The sequence below is a fragment of the Echiichthys vipera genome (assembly GCF_963691815.1).
Source record: "Echiichthys vipera genome assembly, chromosome: 21".
Taxonomy (NCBI): Eukaryota; Metazoa; Chordata; class Actinopteri; order Perciformes; family Trachinidae; genus Echiichthys; species Echiichthys vipera.
In genome coordinates, this window is record NC_139846.1 from 18,745,120 (window position 1) to 18,764,599 (window position 19,480).

At 41.2% G+C, this 19,480-nt stretch overlaps 1 protein-coding gene across 1 annotated transcript in view; it reads left to right on the forward strand.

The window, feature by feature from the left end:
- vav3 (vav guanine nucleotide exchange factor 3) overlaps nucleotides 1-19,480 on the forward strand; it is a 98,987-nt gene that overhangs the window by 9,831 nt on the left and 69,676 nt on the right. The window contains exon 2 of the mRNA XM_083936108.1: nucleotides 7,570-7,686. Within this exon, the coding sequence (XP_083792234.1) occupies nucleotides 7,570-7,686 (117 nt within the window). The remainder of the gene's footprint in view (nucleotides 1-7,569; nucleotides 7,687-19,480) is intronic.

Sequence of the window (19,480 nt, forward strand, 5' to 3'; positions counted from 1 at the left end):
ATTGAAATCGTACCTTTTACAATATGGGACCTTAAAAATATGTGAATGGCAACACTTGCATTGTGTGTTTGGCGACAAGACCAAAAATGAGGAAGAGGCTTAGTGGTTTAGCTATTGCTCTTCAGTATGCACAGTAATCTTCTTGAAACTGTGCTTGGGCAATGTGACATAATTATCTTGAAACTTGTCGATGGCGTTGGAGAAGAAACAGCAATGCAGCAACACCAAAATAACTGTTTGAAAATGACTCAGTCTTTTGTATGTACTTTAAAGGAATAGCATTTTTGTGCATCAGGGTTTTTTTTTAATGTCACACCAAAACAGTAGAGCTATGGGCAGAAAACCAAAGCAGTACGTTGTTAGTATAAACATTTTATTAGTGCAGCTTTTACATTTAGCCTTCTAAAGGCCACACATTCTCATTTTTATCTTTCTCACTTTAAAATGGTGCTCCGCTGCCACAATCACTCAACATACTGAACGGGTGGATTAGCAGGAGCACCGCATAGAGCTATCTGCTGCAAAAGAGGATGAATTGTAAGCCAATCTTCTCCTCACTTAAAGAGGGAGGCGACCAGTGAGCCAAACTCCTGAAAAAACAGAATAGTCCCTTACAGGAAATGTGAGAAGACAAAGGGGGTGATAAAGAGGCCGTCACTAACAAGCAGTGGATATTCAGAGTCATGAAAGTGACTGGAAAAAGTGAGTGGAAAGACTGTTGTCGGTCATGTGCTGTGATAGACCTGGAGCCTCTGGGTTTTCATTCCAACCTAGACAAGCAGCTCATTTCACAGTTTAGCACACCTTAAACCAGAGTGTGATCAGTTACCACAGTTTATTGCTGAAATGAAAAGCTGCTGACCACTGTAACGTTCACAATATTCCATTAGGATTGGTAAGGCTGCCTGCTGTGATGACCCTAACCTCCGCAGCAATGCTTTCGTCAGACCATCGCCTACGTTCCACCTCCCATTTCCTGGTTACACAGCTGACAAAAGCTCCAACATGACATGGATGTGACCTGATGGCTTGGGTTGTGATATGTCGCCCACTGGTTATGACTTACAGAGTCGTGACAAAAGAGCTCCACAGACCAGGCATGTGGACATGAAGTCATCCGCTCCGGACACAATATCTCAGCGACGTAATCCAGCAGGGGTTTGAAACTGACAGACATATGTCTTATTAGCCCCCCCCCCCCCTTTACATTGCAGAAGCGTGGTTTCCTTTTAATAATATACCTCTTTATTCTCCCACAGTGCTGTCAGTAGACATGGTACAGCTACCATATTAGATTCTACACACAGGCCCTCTGCAACAGACCCATCCATTTGATTGCATTAATTGATGCTCAACAAGGTTTAAGCAGTAAGATGGCCAAACTCCGGGCTGTCTTTCATAGCGTAGATCTATGAGAGAACAAGAGCAGGATTTCATTAAGCTCCACAATACGCACAGGGGCCATAAAAAGGCTCCAGCTTGTTGCTATGGAGCTTTGACTTGTACCGAGGAATACATAAGCAGAAACTGGATACTTATTGTAGATACAGAGCACGACCGGGCTCATATCAAAAGCACAGCAGCGAGATGGCTTGTCTTACAGGAATACTTTTTTGCCTTATATTCCAGATGGTTGGTCCTCGAGATGAAATGCTCGGGTGGGATTTGAAAAACCTCCAGACACTGTTTGTGTGTATGTGTGAGTGTGTGTGTGTGTGTGTTTGGAGCATCCTGCTGAAATGTTGCAGCATAATCCATCCTTAATTCCTTATTCTACACAAAGAGGTTATTTGCAGGTGTCATTGAAATGCAGAAATAGGTATACTGACACTGTTGGTTATATTTGCCATGGATTTAGTACAGTTCTACTTGGTACATTAAATACTAGGGTTATAATTAGAGCCTGTTTTTGAGGCAGATGCTGGTATTTGAAAGTAGAACAATCTGACAAAAATATATTGGATGATATATATATTTTTTAAGGAATTGTAACCATATATTAGCTAAGGTTTTCACAATACAGCATTTTTAACTTTGATACAATACCAGTTGAAATATATGATACTCTCTATATACTATGGTCCTAGGCCTAATCCTATTTCTTTCTTCTTTTTTTATATATTTTTTTAAATGAACATCCTGCACATAGTGTTGGTACAGAAAAACTCACTGGTAGGTTCTTTGCTGGAGATGCTGTAACAGCCACAGGTTGAGGACCAGTTGATTTGTTTCCCTGTTATTTCATCTATGCAGCCTCGGTTTGGAAATCTGATTGTAAATATGTATCTTTTTTTAACAGTTTCAGTACTTTTGATATTATTGAATGTATAATTAATGGGGATTGAATCGAAGTATCAACCTTTTTCAATTTTTGACAACCTTTATATGTACTGAGGGAGGCATGTCAGTGATCGTGGACAAACTATATAATGCTGTTTCTTAATTACTTAAAACATATCTTTGCAATTCCTTGTTTATTACCTGCTGCCATATCACTGTAAGCTATATCTGTGATAGTATCTGCAAATTGGTCAATGTAAGTTCTAATGATAGTTGTGATAGTTTTCTTTTATAGCTTTAAAGTTTCAAGTTTTTCTCCTTTCCCAGGCCTTTCAATCATATCATCTTTTCCCTGGTGGATGATTTCTTCTTTGGCATTCATGCTCAGCATTTTCAAGTTTTACTTCAGGACTAGTTAGGGTAGTAGAACAATTTGGGGTCTCTTATTAATTCTCTTCAGGAGAGTTAGATTTAGATGGAAATATATCTCTCTGTTGCCTGCAGTCTAAAAACGAGTCTACAGCCAGTTAGCTTAGCTTAGCATAAAGACTGGAAAGGGGGTAAAATCTAGCTTGACGTGAGATATCACAAATGTCTTTTTTGTTTAATCTGTACAGCCTGTAAATAGAGTCTGTCTAAATAAAAGGTCATGAAAAAGAAACTGTCAAATCACAAACTTTGGGTTTTGTACAGATTAAACAAATAAGATATAAGGTGTAAATTATTGAGCTTCAGAGGAGCTTGTAGACGGACTCTTTCATTCAGAGAGAGCCAGTCTTGCTACTTCCAGTGTTTGTGCTAAGCTAAGCTAACTGGCTCTTGACTGAATTTTCAGGCTAATTGCTTCCATTCTTTGCGCTAAGCTAGCTGACTACTTGCTGTAGCCTATTTAACATACAGAAAGGAGAGTGGTATTGATCTTCTCGACTAACTCTCGGTTAGAAAGTGAATACATTTATTTGTGAAAATGGCGAATGGCTTTAAAAGATATAATATAATGAGCAAAATTCAAAAATGTTTTCATGGCATTGGCTTATTCATGTCCATAGTCAACAACACATGCATGTAGATATAGATGCACGCATACACAAACACACACACACACACACAGGGCCATTCACCTCCTGAGCCCCAGTGAGTCACTAATGCAGAAGAAAAGCTGCCAGTGGAACAGTTACTGGTTGCCTCATGCTGCTACACTCTTGTTAATAAAATTCCCCCTCTACTGTCTTCAGCTCAGTGTAGCAGAGACACGGTCTTTCATATGTGCTCTGTGAAGCTGCTTCCCTCAGATAATATGCTGAGGTCCTTTGGGACTCTCCAGAGACTCCAGGCAGACAAGATGTGCTTGTCTGATAAAAGAAAGTGATGTGTACAAGTGTAAACATTCAATATTATTCACTCACTGCTCGCTCGCTGCTTTACGCTGCCTCTTATCTGGAGTTCAGTGGCCGGGGGCTTTTCTCTGTATTGCGAAGCCATGTGTAAAGCCTAATTCGATCGGAGTGGAGAGGCATTTCATATCTGATGCATGGACATGTGCCGTACAGACCAATCTGATTTGGCTTTGTTCCACAAGGGCAAAGGTGTGTTATGAATAGTCGAATAAGTCCGGCTGCTTCTTCTGGTTGGTTTTTAAGTTAAGGTTGTCAAACCTGGTTAGCCCTTAGAGTATGGACTCCATATTAACTTGCAGGGTTGTGCTACCTTTAAGAAACAGGAAAGGGCTGATGACATCCACTTCCTGTAAACCTGTTAACCAAGAAGAAGAAAAAGAAGAAGGAGATGATGATGATGATGATGATGATAATGATGAAGCGTTGTAATATGGAAATGTATCTCTGGGCAATTTGAAATAATTTCGAAGTTTTTGAACATCTGCATTTCTCCCATGTCGCTCACCTGCAACTAAAGCTCGACTCCCTTAAATAATTTAGCATTTTGTAAATGATTCAAATAATATTGTGACATTTTTCAGTGCTGACACTTGATGCTGACAGGCATTCAAATTAGGGTAACTCTACCGATCATACGATTTAATTCAGTGCTTTTTTTTCTTCCGGCACTGTTTAAGTCTGCTTTTGTACAGTATGCACAGCAATCCAGTGTTTTCAGTTGCCTTTGTTCATTTCAGATGCCGGGCCCTTGTACTGGTGCAGCCATAACGCCTCACTGCTCTAATGCAAAGAGCCACAAGCTCAGTTTGTTTTGCACTCTGTGCCTTTGTGTTGGCTGTGGTATGCTGTTGTCTTAACCCTGCATGTCAATATTAACACTGATGTTACTCCATACCAGTTCCATCACGCAAGCATAACTTTGCATGAAGCCCCATTTCCCACATGTGATGATCTGCCTTTGACAGGTGAACATTAAGCACTGCAAATATTTCTATGTTGTCAAATGTCAAACATTGAACAAACAACAATGTTCAGATCGTTTTCAGTGTAAGATTGAAAGTAGTAAAATGCACATTTCCAGCTCAGGTCATTTGTTAAACCTAATCCCAGCACTAGTGGACAGTGATGCAGCAAAAAAAACACCCCTCCCCAAAACATCCCTTTCACCAGCAAGCTTTTTTTGTCCCATCCTGTATCAACTACAGGAAGGCTTGTGAGCGTAAGTCACAGACAATGCACATTGGCTAACTATCATATGTTGACACCTTCCCCCTCCCTTACCAGATGGCAGTCTTCATAAATAGAGTGAACCACCTTAGATGACCTTAGTGAATTCTGTTAATGTTTCATTGGTGTTGTTGGGCAGCATTCAGTGCTAACTACCCAATAATTTGGATAAATTGTTTCTGGATGAAGCCCCATTAAGATCATTAATATGTTTTAGATTTAGGTTGCAGATGAGGCAGAAACCACAGCCAGTTTAATTACCTTGTTTATTAGAGGAGTTGCTTATTGATTGCTGGGTCAAGGTGCGTCTTCAGCTGTAATTAAGCTCAAAGTGTATAAAAATTAGAGGAGGAAGAGCTTCACGACATTTTTATGTTTCTTTATTGTTGGCAACAACCTTGGTACCCTCTGTGGAAATTGGTCTGTGTCTTGAATTGAACTGGCATAACAACATGATGAATTTAGACTGTAATTCACCCCAAGAGACAACACAATTCCCTCAATTTATTGTTTATTGTTCCTGGGTAAAACATACTCTGATGCATCACAACTAATATATTTTCTGTTTCCAGTTTGTTTTTAATAAAACAAAACAACAGCTTCATTAGCTTAGCTTAGCTCATCACAGATGTGCCTCCTTGAGCCTAGTTTAGTGAACATCATGTGGATGGATGAAAACTTATGTGTTAGTTTATGCATATTTTCTGTAATCTATAATCTATACAACCAATTTGTTTATGTCGCGGGGGCAGCAGCTCTAGCAGGGGACCCCAAACTTCCCTGTCCCGGGCCACATTAACCAGCTCTAACTGGGGGATCCCGAGGCGTTCCCAGGCCAGTGTGGAGATATAATCTCTGCACCTGGTCCTGGGTCTTCCTCAAGGCCTCCTCCCTGTGGACGTGCCTGGAACACCTCCACAGGGACGTGCCCAGGGGGCATCCTTACCAGATGCCTGAACCATCTCAACTGGCTCCTTTCGACGGAAAGGAGCAGCGGCTCTACTCCGAGTTCCTCACGGATGGCTGAACTTCTCACCCTCTCTCTACGGGAGACTCCAGCCACCCTCCTGAGAGAACCCATTTCAACCACTTGTACCTGCAATCTAGTTCTTTGGATCATGACTGAATTACTCACTAGAGCACAACATTGATTGAAGAGCACAACATTATTTGTTATAGATATAGCCTCTTAATTTTGCACCAGATTAATGCGTTTAACTTTAAAATTAACAACATTTTCCTCTGGGGAAGCATGCCCTGGGAACTTCATACTGGGCAACCTCACCCATTTTCAAAATTCAAATGTTATTCCTATTGTCTAAGACAGTCAAACAACTCTCTCCCAAATCCAAAATACTACAGTGCTAAAACTCAAATGTGTGAAATCATTATGTAGAATGTTGAGAACTGCTCCACAATGAATTGGCAATGATGTTATAGATGACTCAGAGCACCCGGGGGAATGTTCTGAGTGTATGGGGACATTTCTTTTTCAGAACTGACAACACTACAATAGAATAAAGCTCACTTGGGTATATTTGAGACTTTCTTCTCCTGTTTCTGGCTTTGTGAGACAGTAGCTCATGTTCACAAATATTGATTGAACTTGAATTACATATTGGAACATATGTAAATTAAGGTAATGTTCCCCTTGAATGCTAACGGCAACATGCTTACAATGACAACAGCAACGTGCTAACAACTTGGAAGCAAAAATGGGCGCTGACAGCCAACATGGCTGAACAATAAAAGAATATAGTTACACCTATAAAAAATTAAACCTCATCAAAATACCGGTCAAGACAGATGGCCGTCCTCCACAGAGCTGGGTCTGTCTGACGTTCCTGCCTGTAATAGGGAAGGGTTTCGTTGCCACCGTACTCTACGGGGGAATTGTTGGGTCTATGTAAATCATAAATAAGTCATAGAGTGTGGTCTTTACCTAGTTTGTTAAGTGTCCTGAGATAACTTTTGTTATGATTTGGCACTATAAATAAAATTGTAATTGAACTGAAATTGAATTGAATCAAAACAGAATAGATCACAGATTGACTGATTGATTAAAAATGCAGCATTAAATCATTAAGTTCTTGGAACCAAAAATGTAGATGATGAAACAGAAGGTATATCAGTCATTGCTGCTGCTTTTTTTTTTTGTCTTCTCTGGCTTTTCTCATGGCTGAATTCAATGTTGATTTTAGAAAAGCGTGAACAAACAAATCACATTCGTACTGCAAACTGCAAATATGAGGAGGGTTTGATCTTGGCGGTTGCATCATCCTTTACCAACAGGAGTAAATAAGATCCCTGCCTTTCTCTCCCTGCTCTGCTGAATTATCTCCTCCTAATTACGCACCACTCTACTGTCCTATTTCAACAGTAAATACATCATATTAATGAAACAAGATGCTCTCACGGTGCCTATCGACACAGAGTCATCTATCTTTTAGAGGAGCTGTGGTCCTCCAGTGTGTCTAGCACGCCCTGATTAGACAGCCAAAGTGAAAGCTACTGAAGCAGGCGGCGGTTTCTGAACACAACTCAGTGGCATTAAGCAAATACACACGTACGAAAGTAAAAATACAATAACACATATCATTTGTGCGTGTCATACATTTCTAGGTGACTCACTCACAGATGCACCCTTTCTGTCTTCCCAACACAGTTCCTGTGCCTGAAGAACATCAGGACATTCCTGGCAGCGTGCAGCGAGGTATTCGGCATGAAGAAAAGCGACCTGTTCGAGGCCTTTGACCTTTTTGACGTCAGGGACTTTGGAAAGGTAAGGCAGGGGTTGCTCGGTGAAGCAGAATTATGAAGTGGAGGCTCGGTCCTTGGTGATGACAGCACGCATCTACTTCCTCTGTGTCTGCCAGCTGTCCCCAAGGACCAAACTGAACCAGTCGAATGAGCTTTTATGCCTCTTGTTTGTGTGGAAATTATTAAAAAAAATATTCATAAGGGAGACAACTCCTTCATCTTGGACTTGGGTTTTTAAATTAACCTTTACTGATTTTGGATAATAAAAATATGTGTTCCTCATTTTAATAGCAGTTTCAATAGCTCTGGGTCATGTCTACAGGATCATTAGTAGATGCTCTTACTGGCACTCCTGGTGCTAATCAGAATAGTCTTAGGCCTTATTGCAGCTTTCCTCACACTCCAAGCTAAAGCTGAAGTCAGCAACATGACCCAGCAGTTTAATCGCTTCCTCTCATTAGAGTGAATACGCCTCAGTGTGAAGCCTTTACGAGGGGTTAAAAGTCTGGCCTCGGGTTCATTACTTTGATAGGACTGTGCTTGTAGCGCTGTGAAGCTGTCTGTGGCTCTTGTGAAGTCCCCAGGAGGTTTACTTAGAAATCAGAGAGAGAGCAGGCTGCCAAACCCACGGTGCACACGATGTTAGGCGTTTATGAGACGACGGGGTCATGCATCCCGGCTTAGAATGTGTGCAAATGTGTCAGTGGGAGAAACTCATGAAGACACAGAGTCATATTGACTGACTGGTTGTCATCATCCTCCGTTTAATTGTAATACAAATTTGTGAAGAAGTGGGATTTAGAGCATCACGGGATGCTAAAAATACTCCAGTGATACCAACAATTATAATAACATGAGCGATTAATATAATTATCAGCTCAGCTTTAAAAATAAATACACAGTATGCATGTAATCAGCCCCACAATAATGCAAATTAATACTATCATATCCAGAAGTTGATTTAAGTCTTTCATGATTAATTGAAAAAATAACTCCTATAAACATTTGTCTATTGAGCTTCCCCTTTTCAAGGCAAACACATCCACCGGGGAGCAACACTCTACCAGGGAAACATTAATGAAAGAGAAATGAAGTGTGATTTCCACAGAACTTTAGATTGGCATTTATTTGAATCATCCATGTATTCCTGGCAGGGGTGTTTGTGTTCTCATAACTCAAAATGTAAAAAAAACAATGGGTTAATATCCACTGAAAAATGTTCAGTTATTGAAAGCTTTGACTTACAAATGATATGTCAATGCAGTCCCTCAGATGAACTCTGTACGATGTAATATGTATGAAAAAGCTAATTACAATACAATGCACTACAGATCTGATAAAATAGTCAAGGGAAAATGAGAAAGGGCTTAAAATGTGGTCAACAGAACCTTTTTATCTTGGCTTGAATGCTCATCGTTGCTGGCGTGCTGAATTAAGTAGCTGAGAGAATTAAGTTGCTTTATTCTGTTCTATTTATTAAGTCATCCAAAATTAAAACACATTTAGACCGCCGGCAAGTTCCTTTCTTCACCCTCATAGGATAATGTTTTCAGAGAAAATCTACAGACGAACCAACAGGGGTTCAGTAAATTACTGGAGGCTATGCAAATCTTTATCCTTACTCTTAAAGAGACCCTAAAATGCTACTGTGGGATTTGCTCATCTTTTGCATCCCTGTGCTTTTCTATTCAAATTGCAGCCCCTGTATGCATTTTAAAGTAACACAGACTATGAAACTGGGTTTTATAGGCTGAAGCTGCTACTGGAAAAACCCATAGGCCTATATAAATACATCCTGTCTTCCCAATCATTTAATCCAATTAACAAATGTGTTTTTTTTTTGCTCAGTGTCACTGATAACACTCCCATGTCTGTATCAAGCTGCAACGTCTGGTGCTGAAAAATTAAGCCAATGTGGAAGTGCCTAAATCTGCAGTTCCTTAAATAGCCACTTGAGGCTGGCTGCAAAAGTGGGTCAATCCCCATAGACGCCCATGTTAAAACGGCCAACTTTACAGCAGAAATAAACATGTTTACAGCCTGGTACAACAAAACAGCTCTGGTCTGTATAGCTAATTTCCCCATTCACAACAACTGTAAGGTGGTGTGTTTTTAAATAACTCATCTGTTTAAAGGATATTGATGCTTAAAGTTCTGCCTAATTAAGGGCATTGTGAGTTACAGGTGGGCTGGAGCCGCCCCCACTGAGCTTCACATCTGCTGTTCAAAAACCTATGGGTAACGTCACGGAGACTTTTCAATATTTATTTTAGTCTATGATATGTACACTTTATATGCTACAGCTAGCAGTCAGTTAGCTTAGCTAAGTGTAAAGACAACCATTAGCGGTTTTATGTGGGGGTTTTCTGCACCACTCTATTTTGACTTGGGAGAGATTAAACAAACTAAAAATAATGTTTCCATTAGTGAGCTTTAGCTTTTTTTGTTTGGCAGAGCCAGGCTAGCTGTATCCCACTGTATCTTAAATTAGGCTAAGCTCACCGGCCGCTGGCGATAGCTTCCTATTTAATAGACTGAAAGTGGCATTATCTAATTCTCAGCAATAAAGCAACGTGCTTCCTAAATGTTGAACTGTTGCTTTAATGTTTTACATTTTCGTCAGTTGTTGAAGCACAATTCCACTGCTTTGATAAATATAACTGGTAATCCAGACGATACTGCTTGTTCCTTTCTGGGTTAGCTCTTATCATAACTTATAACTAAAGGACTCAATATTCATTCTTGATAACTGTGTGAGGTTGAATTTCTCCGTCCAATTTCTCGCTTTCTCCCTGGAGATTCAGATTTCTTCCTCATCTCCCTCAGTGATTCCAGTTTGCTCAAGCACAACACTTTGATGACTCTCTTGAGCGAATCCCACATTGCCCAGAGTGAATTTAACATTTCTCAAATTAGACAGCAAGCAGGCCCCGTAATCCTCGCTTGGCTGGCTCCGCGGAGGCTAATGGAGTGAGGAGAGGAGGGAATGGGAGAAGCTGCAACTCACCTGCAGTTCCAGCATTCTTTTCTTCATTTAAAAAAAAAAAATAGCTGCAATGCTACTCAATAAAACATCAACCGTGCCTGTTTATCGTAAAGTTTGTGTAGTGGTCTTGATAGAGTCTATGTGAGGAAACACATGCTGGATCTCTCTCTCTAGGCTTCAACAGTGGTGCTGTGTTATCTTAAGGTATTTTCCTGCCTGCTGTTATATCGAACCCTGTTACCCTGTTATACCGTTTTGAACTGAACTCATATGAGACAACCTTAACCATACAGCCTGAAAATTCTTCTTGACTCCTGCACCTTTAAAGCTGGGAAGGGATCCAGCAGTAAAGGGCCTGTGCCTGATGAGATTCAGGTCTTAGAAAACACGACCAGGATCAAAACAACATTGACTATCTGAATTTGTGATAACACTGATACAGTCGACAAACAGCTTTCGACTTGTTGGTCTTCTTGGATTCAAACTGTGGCCAAACAACACTGCAATAGTGAGACTGACAAATACAGCAGGTCTCTCTGTAGCCCTTTCTCCTCAGTGCAGGAACATCTGGTTTGCACATCTGTCTTGTAGACACATGGAGGGTTGTGGGCTCTGTAGGGAGAACAGAAAGTGTTCTGCACAGGGCATTCACACACACTGATACACACCTGGCAGAGAGAAAGAGAGAAGATAATGATGAAGTATTTAAAGAAGATATTGAGAGCTGTAATATCCTCTTGCTTTTAAAAGTCTAGTTTTTAATCCGCGGAGGCATTTGGTGGCTTTATGATGAATGAGACGAAACCTAAAACTGTGGATTTCACCATAAGCATCAGTAGTTTTACCGTACCCGACACAATGTCTACATTCAGTGAATAAAGTATTGGCTCTGCTGAGGTAAACCATGTATCCAATGAACTCGTGTAAAAACGTAATGTATCCGTGGTTGTGACACAATTGAAAATTCATGCTGCCATCATCATCCCTGAGAGTGAATCACCGAGTGGAATTAGCAATAAAATAGAAGTGAGACAGTCCCCTCGTATCAGCTCCTTTCAAAAATAGAATCAGAGTGCTGACAGGATCTTTCCATACTAACAGTCACATGATGGGCAGTTGCTTAGTGCTTGGAAACAAAAACGCGTGTCATGGACTGACATATAGGAACTCAGTGAAACCAGCAACAGCAGCCATCGTCCTTGCTGCTGGGCTTGTCAATCAGATGATTGTAAGATGTGCTCAGTGACCACAGAATTGTTTGTTAAAGTGACTCATTGGACTCTCTTTCATCAAGACGCACATTCGCATCTCAATGAGTGTGAAACAGTATTTTGCCTAATTAACTCACAATGAAACTGACACAGAAAACCAAATTCATACATATTATTTTTTTGGCGAGAGAGAGAGAGAGAGAGAGAGAGAGAGAGAGAGAGAGAGAGAGAGAGAGAGAGAGAGAGAGAGAGAGAGAGAGAGAGAGAGAGAGAGAGAGAGAGAGAGAGGGAAGATGACATGAAGCGAAGGGCCTTGGGTCCAACTTGGCTGCTGTGGAAAGGACTCAGCCTTAATGCAGAGTGCTACTGGGACACCATCCTGCTTCCAGTCTTAATGCCATGCTAAGCTACCTGACTACAGACTGTAGCTTCATGTAGTATTGATGATATATATATATATATATATATATATATATATATATATATGATAATATGATTTAAGATCTTACTTATAATCTTAAAGACGTGCACTGAGACACAAAGCACATCTGGATGATTGATGTACACTGTGGGCTTCATGTGGGCTGATTCCGCTACGGTAAAGTGACCTCAGATCATCTGCTACGTTCCAATCTGTGGACTATGCAAATTTTGCTGCACCGCAAATTCCTTTAAATGGTGAGGAGATGCCACACCTGCGTGTCTTTAGTCGTATAATATATCAACAATCTGGCAATAAGAGATTGATACGACATGCTCTTGTTTTTGCAGCTGCGTTCTGTTGATTCTTCTGCAATTCAATCACCTAACATTTTATGTAGATACTGTGTGCCAGTTTCACTATACAGAGACAGATGAAGTTTTAAATATCCTCAACATTTGAGTCTACACTCAAGTAAAACCTACTTCAGTGCAGTTAGTCATATGCAAAATCAATATAACTAGGGCTGTGCGTTATGAAGATATCGTGTGATGTTAGAGCAAAATATAAACAATAGACGTTCTCTATCACACACACACACACACACACACACACACACACACACACACACACACACACACACACACACACACACACACACACACACACACACACACACACACACACACACACACACACACACACACACACACACACACACACACACACACACAGACACACACAGACAGACAGACAGAGAGACCAGACCACACATGTTTAAAAAGCCTCACAACCTCACGCTTTACTTTATTGCTATCTTGTACCACTGGCTCTCTAGCATTTTTAGGTGGATGAAGATGCTGATTATTTTGGTGGGGGGTGGAAAGTGACAGCCCTGTGGGAGGGGTAAACAAAGATGGAAAGGAAGAGGGAGACAGACAGAGAGGGTTTATTGATTAATGTGTTCTTCCTTAGTTCACTGTGATAAATTTAACCATGGAAACCCACTAAAGGCTGATGCACCCCCCCCCCCCCCCCCCATTATCTCTGTCTCTTTCCTTTGTCCTTCAGCTATGCTCTCTCCAGCAGATCTGTGTGGTCAGATATCATATGTCTGCTATGTGCTAATGGATACTGTGGGTGTATCTTTGTACTGCATGCTTAAGCTGCATTAATAGTGGTCCGCAATTGCTTTGGAGGGGGGATTGTGATAGCTGCCATTAAGACTAAATCAGTGTATTGGATGGTCAATATATTGGGAGGATATATAAAATTTACATAATGACCTTTGTAGGACGGCACAGTGGTGTGGTGGTTAGCACTGTTGCCTCACAGGAAGAGGTTTCAAATCCCGGCTGGGGCCTTTCTGTGTGGAGTTTGCATGTTCTCCCCGTGCCCGCGTGGGTTTTCTCTGGGTTCTCCTGCTTCCTACCACAGTCCAAAGACGTGCATGTGTTAGGTTAAGTAATGACTCCAAATTGCCCATAAGTGTGAATGTGAGTGTGAATGGTTGTCTGTCTCGGTTTGTCTCTATGTGCCCTGTGATAGACCAGCGCCCTGTTCAGGGTGTACCCCGCATCACGCCCAATGTCAATGTCCAATGCCCCCCCGGACCCTGATAGGGATCAAGCAGTTGACGATGGATGGGAGGACCTTTGGAGGTTTCCCCCAGACCACTGCTATCCTTAAGTGGATTACCAGAGAAGTCTTTCTTGTTTTGTGTAGGAGGTTTTACTTTATAGCTGCGTAGGTGTAAGTCAGTTAAACCTGCAATCGAACCGTTAGCCTTAAGGAGGCTCGTACAGAGCCTTACTTTCCCATCAAATGCTGTTGCAATTGCTACTCTTGTTCAATATGAGAGAACACTACAAAAGATACAAATACAACCACACAGGAAAGACTAAATTATGTAAGTTTGCGGTGTTCTGGGCACACAAATGCAGCCTTCAAAAACCCATATTGGTTCACCAGCTGTGCGCAGCAGTTTTGCTTACTTGGCTGAGCGGATGCAAATGCAATTACTTAGATTTTATTGGCAGATAGCTGTACAACTGACCTCTCTCTGATAGGCATTTTGTCAAATACAGGTGTAAGCATTAACATTAATATTGACTGCATCCCAAGGATATTGTGCATGCCGGGTCACTTGCACACCTAAATTGAATGGAGCTATCATTAATGTTACACCTTGTCTGCCTTGACAAAGTTCTCTGTAGTCTAGAGTATTTCTGGTGGCTGAAGTAATTAATTCTGATCAGCAACACAGAGGTGTCGTCTGCAAACGTGTAGCTTGACCAACAAAGTCAGAGTCTGTATGTGGAGATGGAGTATGTAGGGCTAACAGACTCTCACATTCATGCCTCTAGGTGTTTTGAGAGTCTGTCTGTTTTGTTGTCTCTTTTGTGGACTTGAACAGAGGTTTAAAAGAGATAAAAAAAGGCGTCAAAGCTTAGAATTTAACCTACATTCGTGATTCAACTGTGATTCATCACATTATCACCTGAGTTCATTCAGAACTGTAGAGTATGCATGTGTTTACTATATTGCTCTAAAATCACAGTACATTTACCTCAAGTTCCAAACGTGCGGTGTCGGAAATCTGCATGCTTCGCTTACAATGCATTTGGAGTTTTGAGTCCAAAGCAATTTGATGAAACCCGCTCTAAAGCGGTTGTGCTGAAAGCTCTGTGTATAATCCATAGACTCCCAGTGACTGACTGCATGACATCAGCTTTCACTGGAATCATACTTTTCACATCAGCTGGCTTTCCTTCAGCATGAATGCATGCAGTCGTGCAAAAACACACACACACCCAACCCTTGCTGGCTGAAGATTACTGGGCCGGAGAGTTTTGTGCTTCCCTGCTTGCAAACTGCAGCTGAGATGGATTGTCTCTTTGATTGTTTCAGGGTGTGAGAGAGAAACTTCTTTGAAGATTGCGGCCATCTGTTCATCTGATCCGTTTGTGTGCACGCTGGATGTCTTACTTGTGGCAACCAACACCTAGGTTTTCACAGTTGTTGGGGTTTGATTCAGTGCAAAAACATAAAACATGTTTAAAAAAATAAGAAAAAGGAAAAGTGCAAGACTTTGCACATAAACGATCGTAGAAAAATCAGTGGCAGCAGCTCACTAGCCATTTGCTGTTAACATTTCCATAGCAAAAGCGAGTTGTTAAGCTTAGCATTGTGGATAGTGTAGTATTTCTCATTTACATTGTGAATTAAACCGTTTTTTTTAAAGTTAATGTATGGACTTGATAAATTTGCAAGGAAAATTGTATCTATTATTTATTACGATACTAGTCACTGAATCCTGGGGTATCTATTGAGAGCTTTAAAGGCGATAAGCTTTAAGTTATGATGAGTTTTGAGATTTTGACAACCCTGTTTACCAGTTGTCTGTCGTTTACACTCAACGATGGCAGTACCGTGCTACATACTAGCTACCTAAGCGATTTGTTCTTGTCAGATTGCAGAATTAACGTTAATTAGCATGTCTTTTTGTATCCCTATGTTCCCCGGGTCCCATTAGCCTCTACCTTCACAGATTCAATTCAGCATTTTGTTAGGGCTAGAGGTTATGGTTAGGGTGAGGGGCGGGTCTAAGGCGGTAGTGTTAGGTTCTACATAGGCCTATTTGCCGGGGAATTCGGCACTGATTGTGGAAAAAACATAGGGGAGCGTGGGACCCTTCTGTGAAAAGCGGTCACAAAAAAAGCGGGGAACATAGGACTCGGGGAACCTAAGCACTGTTCTACTTTTACTCTAAGGAAAGAATGATCAGGTTGAGATTGCATGATGCTATGCCTATATAGTGATACATCAGAGAAGCATTGCATCTATCATGTTTTGTTGCCAACAATGCAAGTTGCCAATAGAACTGTTTTAGAGGACTGTAAGACTGGGAAAAGAGATTGAGACAAGGATTGAAGCATTCGGAAACAACCTGGTCCTATACTTTAACAGAGTTTCTGGAAAATTAGCCGAAGTTGTGGCACCGGTATGGCTGTACAGAAAAGGAGGCTACAAGTAATTTCCCCTCAAATTTACACGTCTGACAAAAGGTATAGCTATTCTTCTTACTTTTTAAATAAGTGTATACGGTTTATGAGTGTATCTGTGTGTGGCTACGTTTTAATGTTTGCATCTGTGTGTGTGTGTGTGTGTGTATGTGTGTGTGTGTGTGAGAGAGTGACTCCCCTGAGGACTGACTCATCTCAAGTCTCAGTAAGCAGCAGGAAACAGGAAGAGGAAACGGTCACCACAGAGCCCCTCTGGAGTTGTTCTCTGTATGTGTGTGTGGATATGTTCAAATTTAGCTCCAGGTGTAATGGTGCATTTACAACAGTGTAAGTAGTATCCATGTATGTGCACTATGCAACACACTGGCAGATGTGCTCCAGCTCTCACCAAGGCCTTATGGGGCTAAACGAGCCTGTCAAGAAATATTTTTTTCTATGTGTGTGACCAAGACTGTTGGACTTCCCCTAATTTCCTGAGCTTCACTGTGTGTTGCCCTGTCAGAGGCTCTATCAATTACCCACTCATCCTGTGACCAGGCCACAGCCCCTGGAAGTGGACGTGTGTGTGTGTGTGTGTGTGTGTGTGTGTGTGACATAGAGAGAAAGAAACTAAGGCGACAGGGTGCTTCATATGAAAAACTGGAAATGTATGCTTGCGATTTAGTTAGGAGAGAGTGTGTGTGTGTCTGTCTGTGTGTGTGTGTGTGTGTGTGTGTGTGTGTAAATCTTTGCCTAATAACAGTTCAAAGGGAGTCTCCCATTGAGCGTGTAACACATAAACACTGCAGGTAGTCCTACAGTGAAAAGATTCAAAAGGAAAATGATCCTCATTTTAAAAATATTAATGGATTTTCCAGTCTGCTCAACTGCAAATAAAAGAGTAAAATATAGAGGAATACAGCACAGATATTCATATTCATTTTATAATGGATTATGTTTTTATACCTTTTTGAGATGCCCTACAAACCATGTTGTTGCGTTATTGATTGACAGCACTAGTAGCAAGCAGTGCAAGGTTACCAGTAATTCTGCTGGCAGGGACCTTAGTGTGGAGGCTCTGCATCTTAGAGCGTTTCTGGGTATTGAGGTTACCTGGCCGAGCAGAAATGGCAGGTATTTATAGGCCACTGCTGAGTCTGGGCCAGCCAGAGTGCATGTGAAGCTAAGCCACCATGGTCAGGATCAAAGACCTCAAAGACTAGAAGTGCAGGTCTGCACACCAGCCCTTCTACCCTCGCTGTCCTACTTTCTGACAGCCCCGCCAGCTTCCGTACTGAGCTACCTGGAACTATAGACACACATGTCACTGTGACTAAGACATACAGAATAGGTTAAGACTGATGCATTGGTTGTACAGTAAATGGCAAGACTGATGCTGTTTTTGGTAGATATGATGCTGTTTGATTCATTTAAAAGAGAACACACCAATCTACCATCAAATAATGTTGCTTTCATCACTTGTACACTATATATCCGTGAGATGACCTTAAACAGAACTCTTTCAAATGTAACAACAAATTGGATTCCACTGGAATATGAATTCAATTATTGTACTTGATTTCAGTGCAGAACTTTATTGTCTTCTGTGGTATAAAAGTTATTTTGGAGGTTTTTCCAACCGACAAGAAGAAAACATGGGGGCTTGAAAAAGGCTGTGAAATGTCAGCTTAATATTTGTTTCCTCCAGCTTCACTCATACCCGATCCAGAGCTGTATACATGTCACAGTCCTACGTAGATATGTCACAAGTTGAAGATCCACTCAGAAATTTTTTACAAACTCACTGGCTGGTGGGAGATCCTCTGTATGTATTAGCTGGGAAATAATAGCATGTGGCTGTAGAGCAATCGTGAATCATTGTGATAGAAAAATTGACAATATGTGGTGTTATGGGGCTTATGTGCCAGGCAGTTTTTTGTCTAGGTGCAGGGACTTTACTGCAAGGGATTACTGTACCTGGCCAATAAAGGGTTCAGCAATAACCCTCCTGTACCACTGAAACATGTTGTTTCTACACTGGTTTTTGTAATTAGTGAGGTTTAAAGGAGCTAATAGGCAGATTTCTTCACTAGCCAGACTAGCGTACACACATGAGTCGTACCACGTTGGATTCTAATCTAAATGTCAGCATGAAGCAAACAAATGACCCTCTCTATCTGAAAACGGGTAAGAAGATTTGAGTGAGTTTAAATGTTCAATATTGTTCTCATAACACATTTTATGAGCAGATATGGGACTGAAATGTCAGAGTTTTGGAGATATCCTTGTAGGACTATGATACATAGTATGGGGCCCTGGATCAGGGCTACTTCAATCCTAAAGTAACACCCTCCAAAATGCATTGGAAGCCTTGGAATAGAAAAACACACCAGACAAACTTTACTATGTAGTTCACCCTCACAGACTCAAGCTATAAAACTTTGATCCTGCTTACAGATGACTGTACGAGGTGCATTTAGATTCAGAACATGACTCGCCCCCGGTCGATGTTGTCTTCCAGATGGGCAACCGTGCGCTGAGATGGAGTAATGTTTAGATTCTGCATGTTTATTTCACTCACTTCAGTCCACTGTCTCCCTGCAGCGAGTCAAGTCTCTCTTGGACACCTGCCGGCATCATAAAAGAAGAGAAATGAGGGAGATTTTATTTTCAACAAGTCCAATCTCTGTCTCTGACACATCTTTAAAAACTTTCTTCTAAATCTTTCATGAGGTGCCAGATGCAGCATCTGTCATCTCTCCAAAGCATCTGAGTTAACAGCAATGGACGGGATTTCACAGGGACGTTTATGTTCTTCTGATCTCGCTGAGATGTTTTTCTGTAACATAAAGATAATGCAGAAGCCGTGCAGAGGACTGTATTTATGTCAACGATGCTTTCTCCAGATGCTTGAGGCTTCAACTATGAGGGGGGTTGGGGGTCTTTTATTCTATGTATGGCTTCCCAGAGGTGGAGGTGGAGTGGGTGGATGTGCTGTCATTCTAAGTGGGCCGTTTTTAAAAGCTAATCTCCATTCTCCGCACATAAAAATCTGATCTCAACTCACAACTGTTAAGTGTTATATAATATCCAAAACGATGCAGTTTTGCTGAAATCACATGGGTTGTTGGGGGGGGGGGATTCATGCCGTAGATATGACATAGTGGAGGACGCATTCTAACTGTGGTTTCCAG